The 22,417-nt window shown below is 52.5% G+C and overlaps 5 protein-coding genes across 5 annotated transcripts; 1 reads left to right on the plus strand and 4 right to left on the minus strand.

Moving 5' to 3' along the window:
- Positions 1-596: 596 nt before the first annotated feature.
- NCS54_00288800 (AA-permease domain-containing protein) lies at positions 597-2,295 on the plus strand (the record flags this gene model as incomplete). The annotated part of the gene is made up of 2 exons (XM_053148475.1): positions 597-756; positions 803-2,295. The coding sequence occupies 2 exons, from the start codon at positions 597-599 to the stop codon at positions 2,293-2,295; spliced, it is 1,653 nt and encodes a 550-aa protein (XP_053004450.1).
- Positions 2,296-2,699: 404 nt separating this feature from the next.
- Positions 2,700-3,497, minus strand: NCS54_00288900 (Hypothetical protein; the record flags this gene model as incomplete). Its single annotated transcript, XM_053148476.1, has 1 exon — positions 2,700-3,497. The coding sequence occupies one exon, from the start codon at positions 3,495-3,497 to the stop codon at positions 2,700-2,702; it is 798 nt and encodes a 265-aa protein (XP_053004451.1).
- Positions 3,498-4,420: 923 nt separating this feature from the next.
- Positions 4,421-5,185, minus strand: NCS54_00289000 (Hypothetical protein; the record flags this gene model as incomplete). The annotated part of the gene is made up of 1 exon (XM_053148477.1): positions 4,421-5,185. The coding sequence occupies one exon, from the start codon at positions 5,183-5,185 to the stop codon at positions 4,421-4,423; it is 765 nt and encodes a 254-aa protein (XP_053004452.1).
- Positions 5,186-8,588: 3,403 nt separating this feature from the next.
- On the minus strand, positions 8,589-9,311 carry NCS54_00289100 (Hypothetical protein; the record flags this gene model as incomplete). Its single annotated transcript, XM_053148478.1, has 2 exons — positions 8,589-9,030; positions 9,133-9,311. The coding sequence occupies 2 exons, from the start codon at positions 9,309-9,311 to the stop codon at positions 8,589-8,591; spliced, it is 621 nt and encodes a 206-aa protein (XP_053004453.1).
- A 6,450-nt stretch (positions 9,312-15,761) lies between these two features.
- Positions 15,762-19,805, minus strand: NCS54_00289200 (Hypothetical protein; the record flags this gene model as incomplete). The annotated part of the gene is made up of 5 exons (XM_053148479.1): positions 15,762-16,457; positions 16,511-17,523; positions 17,571-18,465; positions 18,529-18,811; positions 18,865-19,805. 5 exons carry the CDS (start codon positions 19,803-19,805, stop codon positions 15,762-15,764), a joined length of 3,828 nt encoding a protein of 1,275 aa, XP_053004454.1.
- Between the last annotated feature and the right edge of the window lie 2,612 nt (positions 19,806-22,417).

Raw genomic sequence — 22,417 nt, forward strand, 5'->3', positions numbered from 1 at the left:
TCCCCGTCCCAGTCCCCGCACTCCGGGTCATCCCCGAGCAGACTCGCAACCACATGGATGGATTGTTGCCCACCGTTATCAGCGACGCTAGTCCTTGCCCAATCCTGGTGTGACTACACGTCCCATGTCATATCTTGTATCTTGATATGGAGGAACGTACTGGTTGTACCTGTCCCTCCTATCTGTAGTACCGTAGGTGCGCCCTTCTCTTCATCGGGCTCACTATCGATAAGAAGAGCAATGTGTGAATAGTATAAACATTCCCCTCACAGAGCCAAATTCACCTCTCCAACTTCTCCTCACTCATCTCCCTCGTTCTTACCTGTGTGATCCAGTCATCTCGTAAAGTCGAGACCCAGGCCTGCCCCAGGTTGCCAATACCCTCCCCCGCCTTTACCCCAAATCCCCAAGAAAGAAGGCTGTGGGGCCTCCATCGGCGACTCCACCTGCTGTGTAGAGTTGACACCTTCCCACACGCGGACAGACCCCGAACCTGAATCCGGGGGATAAATATCACCCTCCTTCCCCCTCTTGGGAACATTGCTCAGACACCATCAAACCCTTCTTTACTCGTTACTCCTGGAAAATCCACCAATATGGCTGAGAAGGAGCAAATCGACGCCGGCAATGGCTTCGACCTCAACCAAGAGGCGAGCCGCCAAGGCGAAAACGAGAACATCGAGTACAATCTCGCCAACTCGCACGACCAGCTTGAGCGAGGTCTCAAGAGTCGACACATTCAGTTCCTGGCCCTTGGTAAGGCATCGGAACTCTCCCATATGTAATGCGCTAACACTTTCAGGTGGTGCCATCGGAACTGGTCTCTTCATCGGCTCGGGTAGCATCCTTACCCGTACTGGACCCGCCCCCCTCTTCATGGGTTACCTTTCTATGATGGCTCTTGTCTGGATCATCATGAACGTTCTTGCTGAGATGGTGGTGTACCTGCCCATGCGCGGCATCACTGTTCCCTACTTCGTCGGCCGCTTTGTCGACCCCAGTCTCGCCTTCGCCGCCGGTTGGAACTACTGGTACGCTTATGCTATGCTCATCGGAGCCGAAGCCGTCGCTGCTGGTATCATTATCGAATACTGGGAGCCTCCGGTGTCTATCGCTCTCTGGATCGCTATCGTTCTCGCCGTCATGCTCCTCCTCAACATCATCGCCGTCAGCTTCTTCGGTGAGGCCGAGTTCTGGTTCGCCAGTATCAAGCTCATCACCATCTGCGGTCTCATCATTCTGGGTATTGTCATCTTCTTTGGAGGTGGTCCAGACCAGGATAGCGTCCGTGGTTTTACATACTGGAAGAACCCAGGAGCGTTTAAAGAGTTTGGCGCCAAGGGTTCGACTGGTCACTTCCTCGCTTACTGGAGCGCCTTTATCAGCGCCGGATTTGCTTTCATCACATCTCCCGAGCTGATCGCCATCGCTGCTGGTGAGACCGTAGCTCCTAGGCGCAACATCCCCAAGGCTGCTCGTCGTTTCATCTGGCGTCTGGCTATCTTCTACGGCGTCTCTTCCCTCCTCATCGGTGTCCTTGTCCCCTATAACGATCCCAAGCTCCTTGGCGCTACCTCTTCCAACGCCAGTGCTTCTCCCTTCGTCATTGGTATCCAGAATGTGGGAATTCCTGTCCTCAACCACATCATCAACGCCGCTGTTCTGACCTCTGCTTGGTCTGCTGGCAACTCGTTCCTCTACTCCGGTAGCCGTGTCCTCTACTCCATGGCTCTTAACAACCAGGCCCCCAAGTGGTTCCGTATCACCAACAAGCACGGCGTGCCGTGGGTCGCTGTCCTCTTCACCTGGTCGTTTGGTCTCCTGGCCTTCCTCAACGTCTCCAACTCCGGCGCGACCGTCTTCAACTGGTTTGTCAACATCTCGACCATCTCTGGCTTCATCGCCTGGATTGTCGTCATGATTACATACCTCCGCTTCCGCAAGGCCCTCATCTTCAACAACCTGCTCGATGCCCTCCCCTACAAGACTCCCCTCCAGCCTTACGCCACCTGGTTCGTCCTGCTCGTCATCTCCCTCCTCACCCTCACCAATGGTTTTGCCATCTTCCTCAAGGGCAACTGGGACGTCAAGAGCTTCATTGCCGCCTACATTACCATTCCTCTCTTCCTCGCCCTCTACCTCGGCCACAAGATCTGGTTCCGCACTCCCATTTGCATCCGCCTCCAGAACATCGATGTCATTACTGGAAAGAGGGAGATGGATGAGCTCGCTGCACAGGATGTGCCCCCCGTTCCCAAGAACGCGCTCGAGAAGTTCTGGTTCTGGCTTGCTTAATCGTGTGTTGAATGTTAGATAGATATGAAGAGCCTTGATGGCATAGAGCGCCGATTTGATACCCTCAGATGTACATAATGAGATGAAGAACTATCTGACTATATCCACATGTCCATTCGTTGTACCCGTGATGACCTAAGAGAGCGCTAATTAAATATTGAGAAGGGGCCTAGCTAAATCCTCACATGAGGATTATGATAGTTTTACTCTGCCTTAGACCATTTTATGATGTATACTGATGATTATTAGAGGATAAACTGAGAAATCTTTGACGGTGACGCAGCCAAAACGTCAGAACGTCAGACCAAACAGGAATCCCCTAACCCATGCTGGAGTGTTGGAGCAGACCCATGTAGTTGTCACCGTAATACCCACGAAGCAATCGGAGTTGCTTTCGCGTCTGTTCAAGTAGGTAGCTGTGGCCCCGACAACTTTGGCTCGAAGAGGCGTTTGCCCAACTGGTGTTCGGCGGCGATCAAAGGAGAGGGTGAATTCTCTGGGCCATTCCCGTTCTTTGCGAAGGCCACAATCTGGTTGCGAGCCAGATTGAGGCGCAGTTTTTTGTTGAACTCTTCAGCTCGGGCTGCCTCGGCCTGGTCGAAAATCCGCATGGCCTGGATCTGGGCGCTCTCATAGGTTGTGTCTGAGCGATATTTGACCTTGACCTTGTTCTGAGAGACCATTCGCTGGCTATCGTCGCGGAATTCGAACTTGACGACCTCTGGGTGTTCGGTCGACACCGCTAACCAGGCGGAGGCACCGAGTTTGCGAGCCTTGGCCTCCTTTATCGATGACTCGTCGAAGCCCTCTTGCTTTCGCTTTTTCTCGTTGGAAATCGACTCTGGGGCGTCGTTTGCCCACGTTCCAACCGGGACCGACATCTCGCGCTTGTTCCTCGCTGCCGGTTTCTCTTGGATGTTGGGGGCGCCGTTTGTGCTGTCCCACGACTTGAAAACCGCCTTGAGAAAGTTCTCAAGCATCTCCGTGGTCAGGGACTCTTCTTTCGCGTCGCCCTCGATCCTCGCCCATGGTACAGCAAGGTCACCGAGCATGAAGAGCTCGATACTGGTAAGGTCATACGCCTTGGCGATGACCTTTTTCGGGGCCCGAGACGGCGCTGCCACAAGGTCTAGCTTTTCGAGGATGTGACCCCGTGTGAGCTTAGCTCCAGTCGAGTCGTCTTGGGACTCTTTGGGCTCCATTTGGTCTGTTCTGAGATGGATATGTATGTTAGGCTGAGGCCTCTGTAGTGGATGGTGTGGGCATACCGAGAGGAGAGGAGGGGTCGGGTACGGCGTTGAAGAGGTGGGCTTCTTGATAGCGGCTTTCGCCCATGAAGTGGTAAAGGCTTGAAGTGGGGAGAAAGTGATCCTTCTGAAGGAAAGCCAACTGAAGACCCCCGACTTGTTCTTGTTGTTATTTGCTAAAGAGCGTGGTTAGTAATAAGGGTACCCTATCTAAGTTGGTTGGTCTTGGCTTCGCCAAGAGCCTAGAGGCTCCTGGTTACTGACCCAGAACACCGCGTGAAGATGCCGACCACGGTTCTGGTACCTTCGCAAAGGCTCATAGAACCTTGACATCATCGGAATTGGGGTGAAACAAAACTCAGACAGGATTCCACCTGCCACTAGACACGCAAATCTCTCTAGTCTGTCAAAGATGGATGGCGTCAGCTATGAAGTTAGCTACGAAAGCTAGCCTAGGAACAAAGAGTTCCTCTATCTAAGACGGTTGCCGTAATGCAGACTTCGAGAAGGAGAGGCAGTCTCTGGCGAGAAGGGGTGCCGTTAGGCGTACCCTCGGTGGGAATCTGCAAAAACATCAAGTGGGCGTGAATACGGCGTGCCGTCGGGTTTTGAGACGCCTGACCGTAAAGTTGAATGTCGTTCTCAAACAAAAGGATAAAAATGATAGTCATTAGGCCCAAGGTCGGAGAAGTTGGAATGCCGTGGGAAGAAGGATACTGTTAGGCCTGGTTGATGATCTGGTTTGCAACGTCAATTATTGCTCCTGAGATGGACATGGCTCATGACTTACTTGGTGCGGTGATGATGGACTTCTAGCCTCCGTGGGCAACCAAACATCAAGCTGCCTCGTACATCCTTCCGGTACCACTCTTAACCAACTAAGAGCTTCCATCGCCGAGTTTGCCGCGGAGCCTGGCGATCAAGTCCCAGCGTTCATCGAAGGCATCACAGGCCAGCCTCAAGACCACAAAGAGTTCTTCGATAGACTCCTCGCGAGGGATTTCCGGATGACCCTCGTCATCGCCCACGTTGCCAGATTGGGCGAATCCGGTGATGCGCCTACGACTCATGGCGAGTACTAGCCGCTTGTTGAAGTCATTCACCCGATGCTCCTCAGCCCGGTCGTAGATAGAGATACATCTTTGCATGGCCTTAAAGTGCGACATGCCAGGGCTGTATACAACGACTTTGTTATGCGGAGCCTGTCGGAAGAACGCATCACGGAACGTATACTTGAAGCCGCCGTCTTTGGGAAGGCTTAGCGTTAGCCATGCATCCGCAGTCTCAGTAAGTGAGGGTTGAAGATCCTCTTCCCACGTTCCGATCTTGAGTCCCGTGTCTCTCTTGTTCCGACCTGGCTCTATCGGGACTTCTGGCGCGCCCTCTGAGCTGTCCCACCCATCGAAGACGGCTTCCAGCAAGGCTGGCAGGCACTCAGCCATCGATGGGTGCTGGGGCGAGGGTTCGGTCTTGCCCATTCTTGCCCAGTATCTAGCGAGATCGACGAGCGATATAGCCTCACCCTTGGTCAGGCCCTCAGCGTCTAGGATAGGAGTTTCGGGAGCTCGAGACTCCGCAAACTTCAAACCCAGGGTCTGGCGCTGGGAGCTGGAGGGCCGGGGGATATCCGTCGGGGCGTCCATGGCTGAAGATTCTAAAGGGCTGGAGTTAGGTTGAATGACTCAAGATGGCCAAAATGGCTTGGATACTTACGAAGAGGGAGGGAGCAGGCAGTTCTATGAAGAAGAGCAGGGAGTAAGGGGCTTCGCAGGAGAAGGCAAAGCTTGGTGGTGATGGTGGTGATGGTGAAGAGGAGAAAAGCAGGATAAATCCCCAGGCTGTTTTCTTTTTGATCGTGCTGAAAAAAAAAGTGAAAGTCGTTGCCCATAAAATTCTGTTGTTATGATTCCTCGCTCCATCCTCATCAGTGCTCAGCAGTGCCAGGCACTGGCGACACCGACGGCCCAGACCTCGCTACGGGCAATGCCCTGCGACCTGCATTGTGCCTTGCGAGCCTCCCAAAATGGACATTTTAGTTTCATGAATCGTTCTCCAAAGGCGAGGGTCAGCCAACCAGGTATACTGCCCGAAGTTGAAGCAGACTTTAGCAGAGCAGGCTACTTATGGTGCTTGGAGGAGCGTGAAGCACACTTGCATCTAACAAGGAATACTGCTCAAGGCGCTCCCGAGATCTCAAAGATATTTACGTCTTGATTGTTCTCTACCAATAAGCTATGCGTAGATCTTGGGAAAACACCACTCACGCACGAGTAAGTGATTTCTTCTTCACAGTCTTCCCAGGCTTACATATCATACTCGGGAAAAGATGGACCAGGCCTTGGACCCCGCTCTTCCCAGTAGTCTTATCTGTCGGCCTTGATGCTCGAGAAAATTGCCTTATGGAACCTCTACGAGAAGGAGGAGGAAGAGGATGTTGCGGCCAGTCAGCCAGCCCGACCCAAGAAGAGAGCCAGGATCGAGGATGGCGAGACCAATGAAACCGCGGAGGAATAAGTCGAATACCACGACACCCACTACCCTGTCGCTGCCGATGACCCTGACCGTCTGCGTTTCCAGGGACACATAAGATCCCTGATTGACATCCTGCTCCGAAGAAGATATGCCGACAGCCCAATGGATGAAGCTCCCGCGATCCCAAAGAGCTCTGACTCGGGGCTTTCGAAACATGCTCGTCGAGAGTGATGTCGAGGAATTGACTAGAGCTATTCTACAAAGTATCCCCCAACAATCACAACAGATACTAGGCCGCCAGAACCTCAAGCCCATTGACCTCTTGGATCTACCAAGGGTCTCCAAGAACTTCCCCCACCGTCTGACATATCTGGATGTCGCCGTCGACGACGACAACAACGAAGAATGCTCTAGAGGGCTTCTTTGTCTTCTCGTCCTTTTCAACATCACCCCAGGAAGAGGGCCGAGTTTGAGGACCACGAGGCCGATGATACCGCGGAGGACTGGATCAAATACCGCAATGCCCACTATCCAGTCCCTGCCAACGATCCTGACCTACGACGCTTCCAGGCCGGCATCCAAAGCCTCATCAAGAAACTGATCGAATGGTCCCGTTCCAGCGACGAGATGTCTATATCTCACTGGATGAAGCTCCCCAGAACGGAACGCGCCATGACCCGTGGCTTCAGGAACGTCCTCATGGAAAACGCTGCAGCACAACTGGCCAGCGCCATTCTCAACCACATCCCCCATAAGTCTCAACAGATCCTTGTTCGACAAGAAGTCCAGCCTATCAATCTCTTGGAATTGCCTCGGGTGCCCAGTAAGTCCTTCCACCGTCTCGCCTATGTCGATATCGCGGTCAATGTTGGCCCTTCAAATGTACGCATGATGCCGACTCTATTGCATCCAAGTACCCCAGCTAAGGCTACCAACCCCGGGGCCCAGATCCAGCCCACCATGGATACAAAGCTTTACATTGGCTCAAGTTTTGCCGGCAGAGGTGGGTATACCCGCCTCCAAGTTCACGAAAAGGGATCCAATCGCGGCACGCCTGGGACATGTGGCATACTACGGATTTACTCGTCAAGCCGGGGTAGTTCCAAACTACCCAGCTGTCGGAGTCTGGACCAACCCCAACAGACTCCGATCAGACGGCCAAGTTGTCCAAGACCTCAAAAGGTGGATGTCGGTGTTCTTTGAAGGTCTTCTCATGGTCTATCTTGGTACTTATCATGTCACCCACAAGTCAATCCTAGAGCAACAGGCCGACCTATTCTCCGAAGCGTCATACGAGCTAGTGGATAAGCTGAGGTCTGGCCTTAATCTTTCCGAGGAAGAGGACGGCATGCAGCTCAAGGAGGAAACGAGACACCAGGGTGTCATTAGATTTCACTATCCTAAGAGTAGCTAGTAAATCATTATAAGAATATCATAAGATTATTAATTAATTAAGTTGAGCTATAGATAATCTTAGGAGAAAGTTAGGGTTTGGAACGCGTCCAGACGTTGGCCAAGCTCCAAGGCATGGTTGACTTTGACCCTGGCTCCGGTCGAACAACACGCCGGATTGGCGCATGCGAGGACAGCCTCGAAGTCTGTATCCGGAATGAGATTGTCGGTGCCAAATCCACAGCAACGTGCAGTGTTGCATCCGTCGCGCAGCATCTCTTCATCCCAGGGATGGACCATTGATGTTGGTCGATGGCACTCATCGCACACGCCAGGTGTGCTCAAAAGTTTCGGCCGAGCGTCCTCGGCTAGTGACCATTCAAGCTTGGCGGCTTTTGCGAACTCATGGCATCTTTGACAGCGGATTCCGTTCATCATGCCATAGAGTTTGGCCCCCTTCGGGATTCTAACGCCACAAGCCGAGTTCATTCACCTAGGAGAGTTGCCCCGGTTGAACCATTCCTGGTAAATCGCGTCACGCTTATTCCCCAACTCACGAAGCCAGGAGCCGTTGGAGGCACCTTCTCGGGTGCGCATCGACCCCCCGTTTTCCTTGGCATATTTGAGACAACCCGAGCAAAGGCGTGCTGAAAGGGGCCCCGCTAGGGGAAGGAGCTGGGCGGCTCCAATGAAGTCTGGGGACGCGACTGTTGGCGGAATAGCAGAAGCTGCAGATCGTCGTTGACACTCTGGGTTGGCGCATCTATCGGCCTTCGCTATGACACCACTGACACTTTGCATTAGTGGCCATTTGTGGTTAAGAGAGTGTAGGTCGAGGTCGGGGAGGTCGGGGCCAGACCTCAGCTTCGAAATATGGCGCCGCAAAGGATAAGATGATGAGAACGTTGATTAGAGCAATTCCGAGCAAAGAGAAATGCTGAACACCGAGTGTCGAGTGTTGAGAGCCAACGTTCAACCAAAAGACGCAGAGATAATAAAATGGCACAAGAAGCCCTCCAGAGCAATCTTTGTGGTTGTTGTTCAAGACGTCGGAAAAGGGGGAGAAAGAAGCCCGCGAGATGAAGTCTCCGTTGTTGTTGATGAGGATTAAAATGTCGAGAGAATGAAGCAGCTCGCTAGAGCAATTCTTCGCTATTGTCGCCGTTGATGAAGATCGCGAGATCAAGAGGATGAGGGGTTTGCACAGGGCAACTCTTTCGAGCTACCCCCGAAGATCCTGGCAAAGAGCTTCCCTTTCCAATTATCTCCGAAGATCCTGGGAAAGAGAATCTTTTCCCAGCTGCCCCCAAAGACACCAGTAAAGCGCTCAAGATGCTCCACCGTGTCCTTGGTCAGATGCTGCTTCACGTATTTTCGTTGGGCGAGGCGGTCGTGAATCAAATGATCTGGGTTGACCACGGGGGCGGGCATGTCCTCGGAATTCCCATTCTCCGAAAAGTCCACAATACGCATGCGGGCCAAAGTGACGAGAACGTTCTTGTTGTACGTATCGATCCGCATGATCTCAGCCTGGTCGTAGAGGTGGATGCACTGAATCTCGGCCTTCTTCTGTGTCATATCAGGGAGGTATTTGATCTGCGTGCCCACGGCCATCTGAGATTTGCTGTCAAGAATATTGAACTTGAGCGGCTCCGAGCGTTTGGCGGAAAGAGCGACCTAAGCTGCTTCGCCGGTTCTGCGGTATTTCGAGGGTGTCGCCTCCGACTCGTCTTTGCCCTCTTTCTTGCGCTTTAGCTTGGAGGCATGCGACTCTTCGAGGTCTTTTGACCATTCTCGGACGATTGCGCCCTTCTCTCCTTTCTCGATCTTTGGCTTCTTCTTGATGGGTGGCACCATGCAGCCGCTATCCCACTGGTTGAAGACTGCTTGGAAGAAGCTAGCCATCGCCTTCGTTGTCAGCGGCACCGCTTCTCTACTGCCTTCTTAGATCTTTGCCCACTCTCGGGTAAGGTCGCTGAAGAGTAAAATCTCATAGCCCGTAAGGTGATGAGCCTTGGTGATGGTGGTTTTGGGAGCGCGAGACTCCGCAGGTTGAAAGTCCAGCTTTTCAAATAGCGCGCCAGCGTGGACTTCTCGCTAGTCGATGGCAGTGAACCGCCTTAGGCTTTCGTTTTGGCTTCCATCTTTGGCTTCTCTAAGGCGGGAATGTTTGTTAAGCTGGGAATTCCATGCGATGACTGCAGTGGGCATACCTGAAGGGGAAGGGGCCGGGCATGGCGTTGGAGGATAGTGATTCCTTCGCGCCTTCACCTACTAAGCTGGCTGGGGCTTTAGAGTGTAACAGACGAAGGGGGCGGGAATGAGCAAAGAAACCCCCGGTCTCGAAGGGGAGAAAGATCTGAGAGGGAGGAGTTGCGTAGGGTGGTGGTCAAGCGGGAGTGGCGGAAAAGAAGAAGGGTGAGAACGGCGGGGAATTTGCGACCTCCATCTTGTCAGCGACGAGCAGGCGTAGATCACGGGTCGGTTTCTTTGATGAGATGATTTTGTGGGAGAGGTTTGGACGACTGCGCTGGAGAAACTGGCCAGGGCAAGGTGTCGGCTCTGGTGGAGGTCTTGCCCGGAGAATTACCTCTTTATCGCATTTCTGAGGCAGGCGCGAGGGCCGCCGCTGGCTTCCCCAACACAACACCGCAAACAACAAACGACATGGATTTCATGCAGCCTCAACCACGCCGAACTGACCCAAACTTTTGACGACAGAATCGAGGTCTCAATCAGGAGGCACCATCATCCCAGAAGCCTCTGTGGCGCTGCTGAGCTGCCAAAGCTCCTGCTTGACGATGGCGATTCCTTCGACCCTTACTTCAGAACTATGGAATGGTTGGAGAGCAGAAATCTCGGCAAGAAACACTGCGAGACATCAAGATGTCAGGGAGCACACCTCCTCTTCCCGCCGAGACATATGAGCAACCTCCTCTTCGGCCTTTGGTGCCCCAGTCTGTCTCAGCCCAGCTGCCTTCGAGAGAACCGGTCCCCGATGCATCCCAAACCAAATTGAGCCCGAGAACTCGACATACTCAACCTGATACACTTCTCAAGGTTGGTCAGAGCACTGAAGAGCCCGCAACTTCAACGGAAGCACCGGAACTACGCCATGGTTATTCCACTTGCGCCTCTTTATCAAACTCTTGTCGATTCCTGCGACCTCCAACGCGCGGCTGGATTCCGCCAGTTTAGACGATAATCTGATGAGTTTTGCTCAAGGTAATAAGATTTTAATCAAGTTCCTTCCTAATTTTATCTAATACTGATATAATAATAGTCCTAATGCCTTCTCATTATCATCCAAACTGTCGTTTTGGCATTCTTCTTTGACCCCGACAATGAGCCAGAGCCTTCCTCACCCCCGAGCAGTCGGCCTCGCTACCCAGCAGCTGCTACGGAGACTCATACATCTTAGCCATATCTTTCCCTCCCACCAGACGCATTATCAACAAGGAAACCATGGATATGGCCCCTATTGCGAGGCGCTGGGACTAATCTATGAAGGAAAGGTCGGTTTATCGCCCGTTCGCGAGGCTCTGGACCAGCTGTGGTATCTCCGTCAATGGTCCCACGACGGGATCTGATACACGCAGGACAACATCGAAGACTCGGCCATTGCCGCAGGCGCGCGACTCTTCACTTGTGGTCAACAACGCTGTCCGCGCCAAACAAGCGCTTTCGCCTCACGGGCCCCCCACCACCACCCAAATCTTCGTCACACACAAGGTCCAGGGGGCAGAGGAAGGTCAGGAAAATCGACTTGCAAGACTTGGCCGAACTTGAAAACCACGGTTAGGAAGAGTGGAATCAGGCCAGGTTTGTGGCGGAACCGCCAAACGACCGTGATCCTCGTGATATCAAAATGGTACAAGACATATACACAGCGGTGATCTTCCCTGCTGGCATCACACTCTCGAGAGCATCCGACCGGCTTGCCTGGGAACCAGGTCAGGTCCTTGGTGTTACCGAAGAAGGCTTCATTGCCGAGATCTCACGACCCCCCAACTTCTTGTCTCCCGCCGACCTCGCCGGGAACAACCAGTCGTCAACCTCACAGGGCCATCAGCTCAAGCACGCCCGCCCGGGTATCGAGGGAGTTGGCTGGGGCAACTGGGACAAGTACCGCGAGTGGGCGCTGCACGGACGGCACATTGACAAGACGTATGCCCCAGGCGAAATTGGACAACTGATCCCGAGGTGTTTGGATTTTGCCATCTTTGAGGGCGACTCGGAGGATGCTTCCCAGCGTGACAGGGTCACCTATGAGGTGGGCGAGGAGGACGAGGAGGACGAACTCCCCAAACCTCCCAAGTCTCTCTATGGGGCTCTCCACCCACAGAGAGAGTTTGGTTCAGCCAGCGGGGGACGCGGAGGAGCACACGGAGGAGGACGTGGAGGCGGGTGTGGAGGCCGCGGAGGGCGCAACTCAAGACCGATGTCCTGGCGCCCGTGTTGGGTGCCTACCTATTCAGACAGTCGACGACCCTTTGGCATCACCCACCAGACATCGACTTTCTGGTCCGTGACTTTGGCCGACTCTTCTGGGCCTAACGACACCCGTCTGGTACGGTATTCGATCTCTTGCAATCTTTGGCTAGCATGCATGGTTGGTGCTATCTCCCGACGGCGCCAAGGACACGCAGGAGGGCGTCGAGGTCAGGGAAACGAGGCTCTGGTCCTGCGTCAGATTATCCTCCTCTAAGGATAGCGAGAACATCGCGATAAATATTTTAGAGAAATTGAGTAAAAGGTATTTAATTTTTTAGGATAACTCTTTGACTATTTTAGGATGGTCCTGAAGGCCCTCCTCACCTCTCCACCCATCTCTCAAATTCTCCCACCTTCTTCCTCATCACACCTCTCCAAATTCTCCGATCGCCCCTTCTTCATAACCGTGAAAAATTCTTCAACATGGACGAATCGCGTACTGCGACCCCGGTCCCTCGCCGCCGTGAGCGCCCAGCGCCCCAGGAGCTCACCTCCGCAGAAATATTCGCCGACACCGACACAAACCAGAACCGAGCCCCCAACACTGCCATCACGGGGCCCTCGGACCTTTCTACTCACGAGAAGGCGACGATGGTCGACCTGCTCGTTGCGCTGTACCGTAGCCGTGTGCAAGGGTCCCGACCTGTGATCACGTCGGAAATGTACCACGCGGCTTGGAGGGCGGTCTTTTCGGGAGGCTAGGATTCTTCCGAGACTGTCAACATGAACCCCACCATCCGAGACAAGACCACCGACAGTACGATTGAAGTCGGCAGGATCGTCGGCGAGCTCGACGAGTTCCGCAAGGGTGGAAAGCTCAAGAGTCGTCGCAACGGCCAACCCGCCTTCTTGTCGCTTTCGCTCGACTTTGAGCACAACTCGATCGTGTGGTATTGGAAGGACAGAAACAACAACTGGGTTGACCCAGTCGCCATCCGTTTCACGAACTATGAGAGCATGGGGGAAGCGTACATCGCCTGCATCGAAAAGTACGACGACAACGAGCGCGAGCGCGCCGAGGAGAACCGCGCTTTCGTTCTGGCCGTCGCTCGACGCCGTGTCGTAAAGTTCGCCCAGGAAGGCTCGGAATACTTGCCTGTTATCGATCCTGGGGACCGGGCCGACCACATCATTCCCCCCGTTTTCACGAGTGACCTCATGCCGGCGATGTTGGATACCTGGGTGGAACTCAACGGTCGCAACCGACAACGCCAGATCCATTTCTTCTGCTAAGTACCAAGTAAGTCGTGACGCGTATGGATCTAGGGCGATAACTCATCAGGCGAGCAGACCGGCTTACGCCTCTCCCTCTTTCGCAGTTCGTGTCCCCCGAGAAATGGTTTGCCAAACTCGAAGATACCAGTTTTCAAAGGAGTTCATGGCGTGTATAGACCTGAGGCGATAAATACCCAGGCGAACGGGCGAACAGCATCTACATTGACGATCGGGGCGATGGCATTTCTCTCTATTCCAGCTGGCGACTTCTCGCGGGGCTTGTTCTATACGTTCTACCTATTGTGTAACTTAGAACTTGACCTGATTCAGAAATAACACGTCGGCTGAAAGAGCGTGGGTATGATTGCTTGACCCCTTCAACATTCTTTGAACCGTGACTGTTGTGTTCAGGATGCTTGCGCCAACCAGCCTATAGTTTAACTGCAGACAATGGAAGCTTGTGAATATACCCCTTTATCCCGAAAACATCACCAACAACAAAATCTGGCGCTGTCTTACCTGCGATTATCACTCTGGTCACTGCAACTCTTTCATAATGTCTCTTATTACGCCCCATCAGTTCCAACAAAGACCACTAACACGGCTGCGTAGGCAGCTGTAGCAGCTAGGACATCCTTAGGTGCAGCATCCTTCATAAACCATGCCAGAGCGACCGCAACTCCAACCACAAAGAGCGACGTCGTCAGAAGGCCGGTGAGCTTAGAGGGGCGGAGAGACATGATGAGCATGGGCACGACGAGCGCTGCGCCTCCGAATATTGCCATTGCCAACCGGTCAAGGAAGCTCAGTCTAGCCTTTGACTCTTGTTCAGTGCGCACACCAGCGGGCCTGAACTTGGCTCCCCTGACGAGAACATGAGCAATCTGAGCTTCAAAGGAGGAAATTTCGGCTGCAGATGGAACTACATCCCCCGAATCATCATCTGCTGTCCTGGAATTAGACTCTTGGGCTGCTTTGAGCTGAGACCTCTTGTTGTCAAGCTCGGTAAGCATCCCGGCAAGTGCCATTATGCAGTCATCGCTATCAATCTCTCCAGGCTCCTTGCGAAAGGTTCTGTATGCTTCCATAGCACTCGCTACCGTGACCTGTCAGTCAACATGAAATTCCATGGTAAAAACTCCAGAAATACTCACAGTAATCCACTAGTGCTTGCCTGAGGTTGTCCATCCTTCGGAAGCTTGTGCTCTCTGAGGTGGGTTTCGCCCCATCCTCGGACGTGGGATTATAAACCACGGGGCGGAGCTCGAGGAACAACTAATACAGTTTGGCCCGCAAAAAGAGAAGATTGTGTCGAAACAAAGCATCGAGTACGGTTATCGGCTTGTGGCTTCTGAGAGTTTGGAGGTGGTTTTCCACTTTGCCGTGGTCATCACTTCCCAGTTTGACGTTGATGGAGAGTAAGAAATTCGGTGACCCCAGTGATTCTGTGCTCAGAAGCCGTGTCTCAAAGATCTCCATCATACCCGAAAATGGTCCTTGCCGTAGAGCAAATCGGTTCGAGGTTCCGCTGGAGGCTACCTCGGTAAGCACAACACGGGGCTGTTGGCTGCTTCCTGGGGGCCCATCAGTGTCAAGAGAGACGTGATGTTCTCTAGTAGTGTCTGTTGCCAACACTTCCCTCTGGAACGAGCGGTCAACCTTCGTGGACGTAGAGGCCATCTCGAGGTCGATATCTGGCCGATCAGCTGGTAGGCCCCTCACTGGGACCGAGAGTTGGGCATGCGTGTTGTTTTCTTTTCCCCATCATCTGATCTCAATAGTGGAGATGGGTTTGAGGCTGAACTCATGGTATCTGGAACCGAGGACATGGCTAGGCAGAGACGCAATGTCAGTACAATACGGAATCAAGAGTAGTTATCAGACATTAAGCTCGGTCAAGGCTCGAAGAAGCGGTGGGGGGTAGGCTTCTGAGCAGCCCAACGGAAGTAACACAGCCGTAACACAACTAAATCCTATACCCAAGCTTCGATAATATACTAACTAGCCAGTAAGGTTTATAACCATCAGAAGATAACGCCGTGATAACCTCAATAAAGCTTCTTCTGAGATAGATAAAAGGCACCATCTCTCCCCTCGTACGAATGCCAAGAACAAGAGACAGCCAAAATGAACAAGCGAATCTATCTCCAACAGGCTGCGCCAAACAACCAAGCCGCACAACTGTGGATGAGTCATTGGTGGTTATGGTTGGCGAGGAGGAAAGCTTGTATAACGATATGCGGTCATAAATGACGATTGCAATAACACAATAACATAACACAGCAGGGGAAGGAACACAACGGGGGATCAGACATTAAGCAATTGCCCACCTGTAAGCGCTGAAGCAAAATACCCCTTGCTGGGTTTGCTGCCGCCTCTAATTTGAGGGCAGGGCGCTTGTATCTTCTTTGAGGCTCGCAGATTGGTGCACATGGTTCAGCTCTAAGCGCCAAAGACTTGGCGATATCTAGGCTGGCCACTCATGGCCTATACTGGCAGTATGGACGAGTGGTTAAGCTGATTTGCTTCTTATGCTACTGGTTTAAATATAGCCTTCGTAATACTTCGAGAAATAATAACATAGAAAGATAAGTATAAAGGATATTAGTGCACGAGATACAAGAGTAACAAACACCAATCAAGGCTCTAATCCAAGGCCTGGGCCTCACACATCTTGCGATAGAGGCCACCGGCCGCAATTAGCTCCTCATGCGTTCCCATCTCCTCAACCTTCCCCTTATGGAACACACAGATGGCATCCGCGTCTTTGACCGTGCTGAGACGATGTGCAACAGCAATTGTAATTCTATCGCCGTCCTTGGCAGCTTCAGCCAGCGCAGCCTGTACAACCTTTTCACTCTTCGTGTCAAGAGCACTCGTCGCTTCGTCAAGGAGCAGAATCTTTGGGTTGCGGATCAACGCTCTTGCAATGGCGATACGCTGTCGCTGGCCACCAGAAAGCTGTGTGCCTCCGGAACCAGCAGACGTGGAAAGGCCTTCAGGAAGGGAACAGACGAATTCCCAGGCGTTGGCGGCGCGAAGAGCGGACTTAATCCTCTCGTCAGAGATGCAAGGTGCGGCAGTGGAGGGCGAAGTGTCGACTGCGGGATCATCAATGCCAAGGGCAATGTTCTCGCGGATTGATCCTTGAAAGAGGACTGGCTCTTGCTGCACGAGACCGACCAACTGTCGATAAAGCCGTGGGTTAAGAGACACGAGGGGTGACTTGTCGATGTTGATGGAGCCAGTTGAAGGATCATAGAAGCGCTCGAGGAGAGCGATCATGGTGGACTTTCCGCAGCCGGACGCACCAACAAACGCCACGAACTGGCCCTTCTTGATCTAGACAATTCACAGTCAGTATCAACATCCGTCACTAATGGAGAAGTACTTACCGAAAGATTGATTCCCCTGAGAACTGGGATGCTGGGCCGGAGAGGGTAAGAAAACCGGACCTCATCAAGATCAACCGATGTGCCTCCAGAACTCGGCCCGTTGTTTCGATTCTCGTCAGTCTCTTGGATCGTTGGCTGCAGTCCCTTGAGCCAAAAGACATAGTTGGCAGCATTGATGCCTTTGGTGACGCTTGTGGAGTATTGGAAAAGCTGAGCTGCCGACTGTCCAGCAAAGAAGACGCCAAGAAAGGCGACGAAAAACTCATAGATGGTGATCTTGTCGAAGGACAGCAAACGACAACCATACCAGAAGCCCAAAGCCATGAACCAATACTCGATGGCTTGCGTAAAGGCAAAGCACACCATCATGGTAAAAAGCGGGCGTCTGCAATCAGCCACGGCATGATCCAATTCAGAACTATACCTTTTGAGTACCACTTCCTCAATGGCAAGAGAGTACACAGTCCGAATGGCTGCGATAGCTTCCGAGGCGATAGAGGCACTGGCCCCATCACGTTCAGATATATCGCGGCTGATCTTGGCATCCCATCGAATCTTCAGGTAGCCAGCCCCAACCAGAGGAGGAAGACCAGCACAAACAACGACCAACCCGAGGTTCCAGCTGTGAACGATGGCGAGGATGCTGCAGGCAGTCACGTTCAGGGCACACACGAGGATCAAGCTGACGTTGTAGCCCATGAGCTCAAGGATCGATTGCGGGTTGGAATCCACGCGACTGACGAGCGCCCCTGTGGTATTCTCGTCTCGATCGAAGAACTGGAGGTCCTGCCGGAGCATGTCATCAAGACTCTGCTTGCGCAGCTTGTGACTTAGCTGGTGGGCGATCATGTTGGTTGCGTAACCAATGGCAAAGTAGGCGGAAAGACAGCCACCGCCGAGAACAATGAACATCTTGGCATAAAAGTTGCCTTGCTGTTCCATCTCGGAGCCTGTGAGGGTAAAGATGTCAATTACATTGGCCAGAAGAATGGCTTGTCCTGGGAACATTGCGCCTAAGTGGGTTAGCAGCGGCATCAGATACGCAGACGTATAAACTTACCACCCAGGAGACATCCAGCCAGCGTGAAAAAGTACGGCCAAAGGAGTTCCGGAGTATCTCGTACAAGGCGTGCCAGAACATACAGAACACCCCGTTGCTTATGAAGAGCATAGTTATCCCGATCCTGGTCGGCTCTCGTGCCCAAAGCCTCATGGTTCGTCAGGGTCCTCGAGATTTCGACAGTCTCTTCTCTGGTGTGGCCGGCAACGTTGGTCTCATCTGTTGAAGATACCGATTCATCATCATCGACGGACAGGTCCTGGATCTTGACAAGCCGCGAGTATACGCCGTTAGCCTGGATCAGAGACTCGTGAGTGCCTTGCTCCACGATGCGCCCATCTGTCATAACAACAATGTTATCAGCCTTCTGGATAGTAGCAAGTTTATGCGCAACAACGATCGTGGTGCGACCCTTAGACGCCTTATCAAGGGCCTGTTGAACAATACTTTCAGCATATGGATCAAGCGCACTAGTCGCTTCATCCAAAAGCAAGATTTTCGGCTGGGAGATGGCGCTACGCGCGATAGCAATGCGTTGTTTCTGGCCACCAGAGAGAAGCCCGCCGCGCTGCCCAATCTGAGTATCGTAGCCATTGGGAAGATCAGAGATAAAGTCGTGAGCAAAAGCCATCTTGGCAGCTTCATGAACAAGCTTCTCCTGTTCTTGCTTGGGTATGTCCTCCCACTGGGTGCCGATAAGGCCCTGTTGGATGTTCTCGAAGATGGTGCCGTGGAATAAGACGGGTTCTTGCTGGACGAGGCGGACGTGCTTCCGAAGCCAGTGGAGGTTCAGATTATCGATAGGTCGGCCGTCGATCTTGATGCTGCCGGAGTGAGGGTCATACCATCGTTCGAGAAGGCCAATAATGGTACTCTTGCCAGAGCCTGACGGACCCTATGTGGAGGTTAGCATGGCCGAATACAACTTGATGCAGCAGCAGCCGCTTTCTCAACTTACCACGAGGGCTGTGACCTTTCCCGCAGGAATCTTGAGGGAGAAATCATCCAGAACGGTGACGCCCGGGCGCGTGGGGTAGGAAAAGGTGATGTTGTTCAGCTCGACTTCTCCGATGATACTTTCAGAAGGCTGCTCTCCGGTGCTCGATAAGGGGTCAATGCGGGAGTTTCGATCGATCAATACGAATAGCTTGGCGGCTGCGGTGGCGGCTCGAGTAAAGTCGATCGAATACGGGGCGAGCATTGTCAGGTTGGTTGCAGCAATGATTACGGACAGGAGAACCCTGGGTTGGTCAGCAATGCCTTGGCCATGAGTCATGTGAGAGTTGTTACTCACGTAAAGATCTCTCCTGGTTCGTCGATCTCTCCCCTTGAAAGCATCCTAACGCCTTGCCAGAAAGCGAGTCCATAGCCCAGATAAATGATACAGTACTCGATTGAAAGAAGAAGGCCGAAAAGGGGCGAAATCTTCTTACCAACTGCATGAGCGTCGGTAAGGTATTGGTCAAACTTGGAGACAAGAGGACCACGCATCCCAAAGGCGTGGATCGTTCGCACGCTGGATAGAATGCCTTCGGCGAAGGAATTGGCTTGAGCATGAATGGTGAGGATCTTGGTCTCATAACCAGCCATTATCCCTGCTGCTGCTCCATTAACCAGAAGAGTAGCCGGAGCAATACAGAGACAGATGAGTGTAAGTTTCCACTGAACAACAAAGGCGATGATAAAGGCTGTAACAAAGGCAGAGAGTCCTTGGAAAGCCAGACCTAGCTTTTCGCTGATGCCGCCATGTATCAGACGGCCGTTCGAGGTAGCTTGAGTTGCGACGGAACCGCCAGTGCCGAGATCAAAGAATGCCACCTCCTGCCTCAACGCCGCTGCCAGGTACTCGCGACGGATATTCCGAGTAATGCAGTGTGCCGCATATGTCAAGAGAGAATTGTAGATGTATGACAAGCAGAACCTGCCAACGCCGAGGTAGACAAAGTAGAGGGCCAGCCGAGCGGCATCGTCGCGGAACTCGGCGGGGGACAGGCGATCGGTTGTAAACTTGGTGACGGTGGTGATGAAGTCGCCAAAGATGAGGTTCTGGAAGGCGATGCCAGCACCAGAAGCGATGGCAGCGAAGAGGGCGATGAGTTGCAGCGAGTATTCCGAGAAGTTGGCATATCGGAAGATGCGTGCGTAGGCTGCAGATGCGGAAAGCTCCTCAGGATCAGAGCTCTCAATGCGCTCGGTGCTTTGGGTCGCGCTCTCTGTTGTCTTCTCCGTCCCCATTCTGCTGGTAGGGCTTCGGCCCCTGGATTCCAACCACTGCGGGAGATTGAAGCGTCTTGTCGAAGCAGGCGATCAGGAACAGATGGATATTGTTTAACGGATTATAAGAAGTAATGAATACGAATCAAAGATGTACTCGATCAGCAAGGAGCGACAGAAAATGAAAGGATTTGTTAGAACAGAGATGTTATTGGAGAGGAATACCACACAGATAATTATATGCCAAGGGACCTCAGTAACCACCCTTGTATCCAAACAACGGACAGCGAGTGACTCACCGGGGGAAGAATTCTCTGCCGAGATGTCATTCCTCGGCGTATCCGTATAGGAAGGCGAAAAACTGTCACAGATGCCGCGATCTTGCTGGCCTGCGTCCAGCGTTGAGCCCATTCCCCTTGATCATATCAGCCGTGTAAGTTGGGCCAGCGCCCCTACTGACCAATCAGATTGCTCGAGTCATGACCTCGCGAGCCGGAACCTGCGGCCGCCGAATGTTACTCATCTCCCGGTGGCCGACTTCATCCACCTCCGAAAGCCCCACATCGCCGGCTGCTTTACTTCTCGGGGGCCGACTTCACCTTTCCCGAGGTCGCGGCATCCTCCTTCTTACGGCCGTCCACCCCCGAGGCGTCATCGCCGTCACCGAAGCCCACTCCGGATGCCTTGCGAAATCCAGCAACTTCCGGATGGGAGTTGGGTTATCCCACCAAAATGCCGTATCGACCCAGAAGATTTGCTAGTTGGGCTTAGTTTTACACGCCCCCGTCAAATCCCACTTGTTGGCTACGGTCTAAAGTGTAGGATGCAGACCAGCGTCTGAAGGTACGGATCGAGTGAAGTTTGATGAGTCCCTTCTTGCTGGAGCTCGATGCCCTGGATTCTATAATTACACTAGCAAGACTGCACATAGATGGCTGAGTAGGGAGTGGTAGCCTGTGAGGAAAAGTCGACGCCAGTGCGCTCGGGTGGAGGTTTGGCCGAATAGTTCGAGGTCGGGCTCCGGAGTACTTTGGACCAACGTCGCAGCCTCGCCGTTTGCCTTAGTTCTGGGAAACAAGTGGAGTTTAGGTGCCTGAGTCTGTTGTTCGTCAGTTGTCGCAGAGACTTTGGGAGCCCGGGTCGGCCATATCCTCGCCTGCCGCACAGCATGACGGAGGGTTGTACTGCCCCACAACGAAGACTAGGGAGCTCCCGTTAAATCCTTCACGGATCTGCTAGATAAAAAGCTTGCGTCTTACGAATAGGCGATGCTGGATACAAAGGTAGCGATCAAGATGCTAATCAAGCTTCGGACAACCTCATCACTACCGGGTCGAACCAGCGCTGCATCGCCGCATTAAGGGACCAGCACTATGGATCATGACAAGGTTCCCAGCCAATTCACATCCGCCAGCGAGGGCAGATCCAGGCGAGACCAAGGTTCTTCTGGAGCATCGTTGGGCCAGTTCAGCCCAGCGTTTTGCGTAGAGTATCGCGCATCCTCTCCCTTACTCCGGCCTCTTCCCATGGAGACCGAACTTCTCACCCCTACAGCAGTTCTCCAAAGATGCCAAATCGCCATTCGAGACCGCACCGAAGAAATTCCAGAGCAATATAACCTCCTAGAAGACGAGTCCGATATCGACATCCTTGCGCGCCAAGTTCCCGGACAACCCAACACCTTCATACCCCTAGCAAGCCAGAGAGTACGGTTCGGGCCTTCGCATGCAGAAGCCGCCAAAGAAAAGCAGCTTGCCCAAGAGAATGCTGAAAAGCTAAGTTTTATGATCAGGGCGACCACGTTCTTGGTAATATCCTCTCAGCGTCCGGTTTCGGGCGCGAGACACCGAGCAACCATCGCCTCGACTGGGCTTTGATCAGAGTCCCAACTTTCCGATAGGGAAGTAAAGCTTTGCTAGAGGGGCATGCTTGCTGTACGACTTGCTGGAGCGCGAAAGGGACGGAGTACCAACCGACCTGGGCTCTTCAAGGCTAATGTCTTTTAGGGGCACATTAGCATAAAGATAGGAAGTTAGTAGAGAAGCTTTTACTTAGCCTCTACTATAATTTAAATAAATTTATTCCTTTCTTATAACTAATTTTATAAAATAATAATAAAGCTTATAGGTAATAATGTATTATAACTTTATTATATAAATATATACTCCTAAAATTATTAAAGATTATATTTATTCCTTACTTTCCTTATCCTTTTTTTACTCTTATATTAATACCACTCTATTATAATTATGGTAATGTCTATAGAGAATTGATAAAGAAACGTACTACCAGCGTCATTTGTATGCCTCATAGCGAGATAGATGCGCCAAAGACAAAGCCCCCAACCGGAAGGGCATTCCATCCTGCATAAGTGACATAAATTCCACACGAGGCGCAGCTAGTAATGGTATGCCGATGGTACGAATCGGGGTCAGAAATAGCTGCGATGTCTTCTGGGAGTTTTCCTCTGGAGGTTGTTAGGCACTTGTTGATTGAACACGGAGACGCTCCAGTCGCAGATCACGCATCTCCAAATGTCGCGAACGATATCCTCAACGTAGAAGGTTATGCTGCAGGTTTGACTGAGGGGGGAACAACACCCTGAGTCGGTGGTACCCATCGCATTGATGTGG

The sequence above is a fragment of the Fusarium falciforme genome, chromosome 2 (assembly GCF_026873545.1).
Source record: "Fusarium falciforme chromosome 2, complete sequence".
Classification (NCBI taxonomy): Eukaryota; Fungi; Ascomycota; class Sordariomycetes; order Hypocreales; family Nectriaceae; genus Fusarium; species Fusarium falciforme.